The following is a 9413-nucleotide window of genomic DNA, read 5'->3' as shown; positions in this document are numbered from 1 at the left end:
TTCCTGCCTGCAGGGATGGCAGAGGAAGGTGGCTCCACCCCAGGTACAGCATCCCACACTTGTGTGGTCAATTTGCTTAGCCTTGTTTAAGCAGCAAGACCACCTCTGTGCCAGTATCCTAGGCTGTCTCTTCCCTTCATTCTTGGCAGCTCCCAGTTGTCAAAGAGATTGGATAATTCCTTATGTGGCCTGCTCGAAATGTTTTTCAATCTAGTCAGCATCCCCATAGAGCCAGCCAGCTGCTGGGTCCAGGGGCTTCTAGAGAACTCTTCAGAGATTCTCAGAGGCCTAAGGGCCTCCTAACCTACCATGCCTCCTAGCTCAAGCTCAACTTCAGAAGACCCCATTGGCTCCCGTGTGGCCTCTGCATGCACACGGTCTATGGTCAGTAGGAAGAGGGGCAATTCTGGGTAGGGGCAGGCATGATCCCTCAAGATTGCCCACAGCCCAGATAGCAAAAGATCAGCCAAACCAGTATCTGTGAGTTTCAGGCCGAAGCTTAGACTTCCCTGGGCCAGCCCCTTGGTCTGGTGCCCAGCCAGGCCAGGTAGACAGAGTCTAGGCTTCAAGGCTCTCGGGCTCCTAAGAGCGCATTTGCATTTGGAAGTACTCGCAGCGGGCATGCTTCATGGTTAGCCCGTAGATGGGGGTCATGTCCACCTTCACACCCGGCAGCACGCTGAATTCCACCTGCTGCAGCAGGATGGCCAGGAACAGAAAGACCTCCAAGCGGGCAATGGTCTCCCCGAGGCACTTCCGCTTGCCCAGGCCAAAGATAATCACCTTCTCACCCAGTGCCTTGTTGACAGTACCATCCGGGGTGAGAAACCGTTCAGGCTGGAACTCAGATGGGTTACCCCACAGCTTCCTGTAACCAAAGGGAGGCACCTGAAGTGGCAGCTTGGAGGCTCAGAAGCATTGAGTGGGTTGAGTCTCAGCCCCAAAGGATAGGGAATGGGCAAGTGACCCACAGACAAGAGGGTCTGAAGCCCAGGAGAGGGTAGGTCCAGCCAGCCCAGGAGTTTCCTCTGTCCCTCTCAACTTACTGGTCATGGTTGATCTGCCACTGGTTCACAAAGACACAACGCCCCTTGGGAATGTAAAAGCCATTCAGATTTGTATCTCTTGTGGTGCTGGGGAGGGAGGAAGCTCAGTCAGCCTCAGAGGCACAAGGGGATCTCCTGTCTCCCCTGCCGTGGCCCTCCCACTATCCCTAATCAGGTATGTGTACTGGAGTAAGACCCAATATCAGACAGCAGTAGATCTATGGAGCCTCACCTGTGGGGGATGGTGAAGGGAAGGAAGGAGGAGTGTCGGAAGGTCTCCAGAATGAATGCCTCCAGATAGGGCAGCTGGGATCTGTCAGAGAGCCGGGGCCATCGCGCCCTGCCAATCACTGTGTCTGCAGAACACAAAGGACCAGATGGATTAAGGGGCTGCACAGACCTTGGCCAGGCTCCATGCCTTGAACCCTTTGACGGGACCCACCACTTACCCAGCTCCTCTTGGATTTTGCTTTGTACCCTGGGGTTTGTCACTAGGTACATGAGGCTCCAGGAGATGGAAGTTGTGACTGTGTCAAATCCTGGACAGGGTAGAATGGAAGGAGAAGTTAGGCAGATGGTGAGTCAGGGCATTTGGGCATAGGAAGGGCACCATGGGGTAGTTCATACCAGCTCCAAAGAGGTCCAAGACAACACTAACAATCTTCTCGTCTGACAGCTGGATATTAGCATTCTCATCCAGACTCTTATCCTGACAGTGCTTAATCAGGCTGTCTGTGATGTCCCGGATGTGGCCCTGGATCAGGAAGGCCCACAGGTGAGCAACATCCCAAAGCCAAACCCACCTCTCCATCTAGGCCTGGTCCCTCACTATCTCTAGCACCTCTGTTCAAGAGGTGATGCCCCCTGAGGCTGCTATCCCAGCTTCTCTCTACCTCTGCAAGGCTCTTTCTTACCTTAGAACACAGGTAGCTTCAACTCGAGGGACACCTTACACAAAGTCTGGTACTGTTATCATCTGGATGTGCTCTTTAACTTTTTTCTACCATGAGGACAGGTTATTTCTTTAACACTTCCTGGTCCCCACAACAACTGGCCCAGGGTTCTACGTGGGGTAGCTATTCAGTGGCTATTACTGTCTGATGGAAGCATATAAGGTCTGGTCAAGAAAAAGTTCTATTCCGAGCCAAGGATAAGGTTCACTCCACAACCAGCTTCAAAATCTCATAGAGAAGCCTCCCTGAAAACTTGCCAAACTTCATCCTCTCCCTCTTATCTCGGACCTCCCAGTCCCTGACCCTGCCTGCTTTCTACCACCCACCCACCTCTCCCCAGCCCATACCTTCTCAAACGTTTTGTAGTGCTCCTTGACTATCTTCTGCGTGAAGCTGTAGGACTTTTTATTCAGGTCCTTGAAGGCATCCAGAGCAGAGTTGGGCAGGTAACGGAGGACAGGGATGAAATCAGCTGGGTTTCCAGAGGCAACCACCTCCCCGAACTCATTACTCTGGTTGACTATGCTAAGGAGCTCTTGGTGGTCGTGGTCATAGCGCTGGCCAAAGCATATGGCACAGATAACATTGGTCACTGACACCACCACATACTTGTAGGGGTCAAAGTGCCCAACCCTTGACATCAGCTCCTGCAACTTGCTGATGAGGGCTTCAGCCTCCTTGCTCACATGCTCCTCCAAGTAGCAGGAGGACAAGGAAGCTGGGTTGGAGGCGATGGAGAAACTTTTTAGGGCGTTCTGGGCTAGGCGCCGGCGAGCAGCCCACACCGGTCCAGAATCTGGGTTGAAGGTCAAGCTCTGGCCATCATTGATGAGGGTGAAGCTGTAGAAGTCGGGCCGGCCCTTGAAATCTTCCCCCTGTCGCACCAGGGCCTGCCGGATGGTGTCCAGGCCACTTAGCACTACCACGGGCGTGGAGCCAATGCGGATCTGCAGCACGTCCCCATACTGCTGGCTCATCCTTGAGAGCGCCAGGTGTGGGTTCTTCCCCAGGGCCAGCACATGCCCTATTAGAGGCCAGCCCCACGGCCCTGGTGGACTCTTCAGGCCTTTGGGAACTGGAGGCCTTGAGGCCCTGACTACCCAGAATACCAGGCAGAAGATGGAGGAAGCCAGGAGAAGCTCCGTGGCTGAGAAGGAGATTTGGAGTTCAAACACAGAAAGCATGATCAGCATAGGGATCTTTGAGGTGGCTGCTAAGAGGTGGGGCAAGAAGAAAAGATCAAGCCATCAGATGGGGGGATAGGAGGAGCCAATACCTTAAAGTGTCAGCATTCTGGTCAAGGGAGGGGGAAACCTTCCCACCCAGAACTGCTCACTGTGCATTAAGGGGAGGAAGAGGTGGGGGGAAATTTTGTCGAGCTGTCACTGTGTACCAAGAATTTCACAGTCATTCTTCATTCAATCCTGGCCACAAACCTATGAAGTAGGCTGCAGTGAGGCTCACAGAGGGTAAGTAACTTGTCCAAGGTCACACAGCCAGGAAGCGTTGCATACAAACTCTCAAAGCAAGTTGCCTAATTCCAGAACAGTTAAAGAGAACTTTAACTGTTCTACCTATCTAAAACAGTGTCTTCCAATGTCAGGCTGTGATTTCCATATAGCACCAGTACTATTATTTACTTCACATTTTCCTGAAATCAACTTTAAATCCACCCACATAGCATCATCCTAAACAGTAACTGTGTGAAAGTGCAGCTTTGATTTTTCCCCCCAACGCATTAAAGTAAACCCATAATCAATGTGTATCACCCCAAATCCCCTTGAATTCTATCCACCGCACAGGAAAACCATGCTATCAGGGTAATTAGGGTTCATCCGTTCCTTTAGTCTCATTTTGCATTTGGGGAACTTGACTTCCAGAGGGGACACTGACTTGCTTAAAGTCACCCAGCAATTAGTGACAGAGGCAGGACTCAGACCTCATAGGGAAAGTTCCCAGAGTGGTCAGATCAATAAAAGAATTTTTCCAAAACTCTCAGTTCTCCACTGCTCAGTCTCAGGATCTAGAGAATCCTGCCAGACCCTGGAGCAGGGTGGGATGGGGAGGGGACATGGATGCTACTGCCCAAGCCACACTGCTCTCAGCTCCAGCTCTGAGCTTAACTGACCCACAGTTTAAAAGCAGCTAGAGACCAGCTAGATTGAGCACCCAGTCACAGAAATCCAGGCCAGGGTTTTTCTTGGGCTCAATTCTCAATGAATGAATTTTGTGGGCCTCTCCCTTTTGCTGTCACCAGAGAGCAGAGAATAAATGGAAAGGACCCACCAGGTCAGGGCTGTAAGAAAACTCCACACTAGAATCAGGGAAATCAGGAATGGATCTGAACTTAACAGAAGCTGAGGCAATACTTTCTAGGCTTGGTCTAGAAATGGTGTGCAAATTCATAGACCACTTTCTCCAAGGCATTGGGCTCTGCCTTGGGCATCTGCCTGGTGCCCTAGACTGGAGGTCAGGAGACTCAGTGTTCCAGTCCAAATAGCCTTGGACTAATCATTTTACCTTTCTGGCCTCCAATTACATCACCTAAGAGAGAGAGTGGGACAAGATTTTCCAATTCAGAGTACGCAGCTGGATTCTAAGGAAGACCCAGATCCACCCTGGGGAACCTCCCGGTTTTACGGGAAAGGTTTTTCCATAGGATAACCGCACAACACAGGGAGATGTATGATTCCTACCTCAAGTACTATAGCCACCTCATTGTGTAGGGAGGCTTCCTGAAGGAGCTGAATCATAAAGCACACTAGATCTCTGATTCCCTGAATGAACCAGGGACTCTGCCAGGTCTTTGTGTGCTATGGTGTCCCTTTTTGCACAATGGGTGCCCCAAGGGTCTCCAGCCTTTGTAAGATAGGAGGCCAAGGGAGATGTGACTGGTGAGTTTTCAGAGAATGGTGCTTCCAGTTCCCTGCAGCTGGCAGTCTGTCACACTGATTGCCTCCCAACAAAGGACAGAGAAGACAGTCAATGGGATAGGGAAGTCCCCAGGACTCCTGCTCAGATGAGCCTCTCTTGTCCGGGCCAGACATCTCAGCTCTGACAAGCCACCCCTTGGGAGGGTAGAGCCCACCAGTGTGGTAGCTTGTAGATAGGGCAGGGTATAGCTGGTAAGAACCCAGCCCACCTCCTCCATCTAGCCTGCCCACCCAGGGAGAAGCCTCCCTCATCACACAGCCTGAGGAAGGGATGCACATGCTCCCAGCTTCCCTCAGCTGTGTCCTCATTCCAGCCTGCCAGGTGACTCTGATGGAGAAGCCCCAAGGTAGACAGAGAGATAGTAGAGGATGGAGCTGGAGCCTAGGTCCTACCATCCTGAATGGGGGGCCATGCATATCTAGAGGTCTGAAACTAGCTGTGGGACCTTGGGCAAGTCCTGCTCTTCCTCTGGCCTCAGTTTCCCCTCTCAGGCACTGGACTGCTTGGTCACTAAGGACACGCTAAGCTTCCTTTTTTGGAGGTGCTCGGCCAGTGGCTACCTAGGAAGACCTGGAGGCACCAAAATTTTCCTTTTATTGGTAGGGTAGGGCAAGCCAGAACCGCCCCCCCCCCCGTACACACACACACTCACCTGTGGCGGTGAGGAGGTGCTGAGCTGAGCTGGGAAGAGTGGTCTCTGGAGCCAGGGACCCCAAGGAGGATCAGGAAGGCTCCAAGGAACTGCCACCTTCAGCGTGAGGGCAAAGGCACCACCACCTTTATAGGCAGGCCCTTGCCTGTGGCCACACCTCCTTCTCTAGAGCTTGGTGATGTGACAGAGGGAGGGGTTGCCTAATGTGGGGTGATCACTCTAGGATGGAAGGGGGGGTGCGGTGGGGACAGGCCAGAACCCACTATGGAACCCACCTCATCTAGGTGCCAGTACGTAAAAGGGTGGGAACTGGGGACACCTGGGACCCCCAATTCCAAGGCACCCCATGGCAGCACAGAACCCAGCCGAAGCAGGGGTTTGAGGGAGAATTCCCAGGACAACCCGAAAAGAGGGTTTGAGGGGGCTCCGTGCCAGGGCACGGGTACTTGGCTCCATGACTTTTGCACCCACGGGAACACCAGGAGTGCAAATACCTTGCCTTCACTACTAGCCAACTGCCCCAGGCAGGCAGGGGCGGGGCTGTCCTGTGGTGACCTCTTTCCCCCGGGTTACTGAGTCCCGGCACGGCTCGCGTGAGAAGCGCGGCGACCCCAGCCCCGAGGTCATGGGGGCCGGAAGGCCAAAGGCGCCACTTGGCTGGCCCTGACCCCTAGAGCCGGGCGACAATCCGAAGTTCGAGCTTCTTGATCGAGAGGCGGGAAAGGATGGACGTGCAGTCTCGCTGAGTGCTCACTAGCGTCTCGGCGCTGCCTCTAGGGTCACCTCAGGCGTACTGCAACCCAGGGATACCTCCGGCCGGGACCCACTGGCCCTCGAGCTTCCCTCTTGGCTCCCGGGGTTGCTGGCGCTTTGGTTGGCGGGGCAGAGAGATCGGGCGACGGTGGGGCTGCGCGGCTGGCTGCGGGTGGCGGAGGAAAGGGTTAGAGGGAGGCCCTGGGCGCGGCAGGGGGTGGAGGGGCGCAGGGACCGGGCAGGGGGCCCCAGGCGCGGAGGCTCCCCGGGCTAGCGTGCGTGCGCCTGCAACATCCCTCCAGGGGCAGAGGTCGGGCGGCCCATCCCCGCCCCACCTGGCCCGGGGGCGCGGTGCCCGGCAGTTGCGTGAGAAGGGCCTGGAGGCCCGCGCTGCCATCTCGCCGCCCAACTCCCCGGCCCGGCGCGGGTCCCGGCACAGTCACGCGAGGGGGGAGGGGATTCGGGGCGGGGCTCTTAAAGGGCCAGTCTCTCGCGGGGCGTGGAGGTGGGTGGAGCGAGAGGAGCCGCCGAAGTCTCGAGTGACCGACCGCATCGGGGTAGGGGGCAGGGAGAGGGCGGTGCAAAGGGCCCAGGTTTGCGTGCGGAGCTAGGCTTCTGCCTGCGAGCGGGCGCCCGCGTGTGTCCACATTATTGGTCCACGCCTGTGGCAGGACACGCAGCCCTAGCGCCGCCCGGCACGCCTGGCTGGCTGCCTCGGACGCTGTCCCCACCCCTGCCGAGCCCTCTCGATGTAGAATGTCTAGGAAGAAGAACCGTATTTGAGTGTCTAGCTCAACCTGTCCCCAACTAACCATCACCCACCATCTCAGATGTGCTCCCCAACCCAGCGAATGGCACCGCCATACGTCCGCTGGTGCAGGCCAGAAAACTACCTCATCCCGCCCCCTCACCTCCCACTCCAGTCAGGTGCCACCTAAGGCAGAGCACAAATATTTACCAAGTGCCTACTATGTGCCAGGCACTGTTCTGAGGCGCAAGTGATTCGTGTAGAAATGAACAAAACTGACAAGGCTCCTGCTTTCACGGAGCTTACGCGCTGACTGACAGAGGAAGACTGGCAACACGAGACAAACGCGGACGTCAGAGGGTCAAAAGTGCTACAAGAAAGTAAAGCAGAGAAAGGGTGAGGAATACGTGGAGACAGATAGTGATTCAAAATGGGGTGGCCAGGGAAGACCTCAATGAGAAGATGACACTGAGCAGAGAGGCAGGAGGGTGGAATTGAGAATCAAGGCCTACAGATATCTGGATGAAGAGTGCACCTGGCACAGGGAACAGGAAGTTCGAAGGCCTTGCACAGTGGTTCTTGAGGGAGAGAGCAGTACCAGGGGCACTGGAAATATGCAGGGGTCATGTGACTGGGGAGTACTCCTGGCATTTAGTGCTCTGGGGGATAGAATGCCCACAGGGACAGCCCTGCCCGAGGTGCATGGAGCACCCCATTGAGAAAATGGGACTTCCTGTCTGTGAGATAGAGACATTGCTGGGGTCCGAGCAAAACAAGATCACTCTGGCTACTGTGTTGAGAATAGATGGAAGGGGCAAGGACACCTTTCTCCACTTTGATGTCTGTCCAGCTCCACCGCCTCACCCTCATCCCAGCCCCCATCATTGCTCCCTAGAGTTCTAGCCTTCAGACCAGGTTCCCATTTGCCTTTTGCCCCTTCCAATTCCATCTTCACCCTGTGGCACCCAGAGTGGTCTTTTCAAAAATGCAGATAGGAACCAGAATCTTTAGCAGAACCTACCAGGTCTGCCCACCTCTACGTCTAATGTCCCTTACTTTGAGTCTCAGATAAAACATCACTTCCTCTGGAATGCCTTCCTGGATCTTCTCCACAGCAGATCAGATTTCTCCTGGTCTCTGTTTCCAGCACTTCTCCATGGTAATTCTCAGGACATTTGACCCTTGCTATGACCTTGACTCAAACTGCTACTTCTTTCTCTACATCCTAGCATGGAAAATCAACCATAGGAAATTGATCTGATAAACCAAGTCCTGGCAAGATATTAATAATTGGTAAAGGAGTTAGACACAGCTGTATTACAGACAGGGCACATGGCAAAGTGATGTTGAACCCAAAGTGCTGCTGCTATCATGGTGGAATTTAGGCAACAGAATAGGCAGGAGACGAGGTGGGTATTGCTGGGCTTTCTCAGCATCTGTCCAATCAACCCACCCTCTGCATCTCTGACTCAGCCTGAGGAGCTTCATGGTACCCAAGAGAGAGAGGTCTGTCCTTCAGTCCTAGTTGAAACTAGAACCACAGAGAGTACAATGAGCCTGTGTGGAAGCCACAGCAAAGAAGTAAGGAGCAAGACACTCCTAGATCCCCCATCCTGCTCTGTAGCCCAACCTCTCTTACTGGCTTCCCAGAGTCCCCTCCACTGCCTTAGCTCTAGAGAATCATGGCAGCCTGGTTATTAGGGCTGGAAGACCATCTAATGCTGAGGCTCCTGACCAGGGAGCCAGGAAACCCCCTTCTCTTGGTAGAAGGGGCATTGCTTTGCTCACATTCTCTAACAGGCTTTCGGCCCCAAAGAAATTCATTAGCTAACAGAATCAATTCCTCTTCTATGTCTCAGCTGGAGAGACTGACATCAGAAAGGAAAAGGCCCCAGAACACATGTCAAATCAAAGCAGAGCCTAGAACTCTGACCTCTTGCTTTTGGCCAAGGCTCTTCCCACCCCAATTTATTGCGCCAGACTAAGAGCGAAGCCCCAAAGGGGGCAAATGTGGACAGGCTTAGCCCTGGGCCAGGGTCCCCCATCTCCCCATAGCCCTGGACAAGAATCTGGTGCACTGGGGTTACGGGAGGCATTGGACTTCTCATCACCACATCCTGTGTTGGCTAACAGCTCACAATGACAGAAAGGGGTCCTCACTGAGCACTGGACAGAGAAGGAGGGAGACAGGCAGGAGGTTAGAGGACCTTGGCCCGAGCTGAACACACAGTCCTGGGTCAAAGTTTGCATGCTTTGCGTGAGAAGTTCTTTGGCTAGGAATCCCTAGCAATCAATACCAGGAATGCAGGGGCAGGGGGCAGTGGGGA

The 9413-nt window shown here is 54.2% G+C and overlaps 1 protein-coding gene across 2 annotated transcripts; it reads right to left on the bottom strand.

The window, feature by feature from the left end:
- Positions 1–582: 582 nt before the first annotated feature.
- Positions 583–3192, bottom strand: LOC134372047 (cytochrome P450 1A1-like). 2 transcript variants are annotated; one of them, XM_063089119.1, is made up of 6 exons: positions 2347–3192; positions 1674–1800; positions 1496–1585; positions 1279–1402; positions 1047–1133; positions 583–868 (listed from the first exon to the last, which is right to left on the bottom strand). In XM_063089119.1, exons 1-6 carry the CDS (start codon positions 3190–3192, stop codon positions 583–585), a joined length of 1560 nt encoding a protein of 519 aa, XP_062945189.1. The 2 variants fall into 2 exon arrangements, with proteins under 2 accessions (XP_062945189.1, XP_062945190.1); XM_063089120.1 differs by lacking the exon at positions 1047–1133 and having other exon boundaries at positions 2347–3183.
- Positions 3193–9413: the final 6221 nt, after the last annotated feature.

This window comes from Cynocephalus volans, chromosome 3 (genome assembly GCF_027409185.1).
Source record: "Cynocephalus volans isolate mCynVol1 chromosome 3, mCynVol1.pri, whole genome shotgun sequence".
Taxonomy (NCBI): domain Eukaryota; kingdom Metazoa; phylum Chordata; class Mammalia; order Dermoptera; family Cynocephalidae; genus Cynocephalus; species Cynocephalus volans.
Note: the sequence above shows the minus strand (reverse complement) of the source record. Positions and strands in the feature narration are given on the sequence as shown.

Bases quoted from the DNA above. Each gene is read 5' to 3' on its own strand.
- LOC134372047 (XM_063089119.1), bottom strand. From the start codon at position 3,192: ATGCTGATCATGCTTTCTGTGTTTGAACTCCAAATCTCCTTCTCAGCC. The intron at 1,134-1,278 runs GTGAGGCTCCAT...CTCCCTCCCCAG, and splicing joins CCCTTCACCATCCCCCACAG to CACCACAAGAGATACAAATC. The intron at 869-1,046 runs GTAAGTTGAGAG...CTTTGGTTACAG, and splicing joins TGGCAGATCAACCATGACCA to GAAGCTGTGGGGTAACCCAT.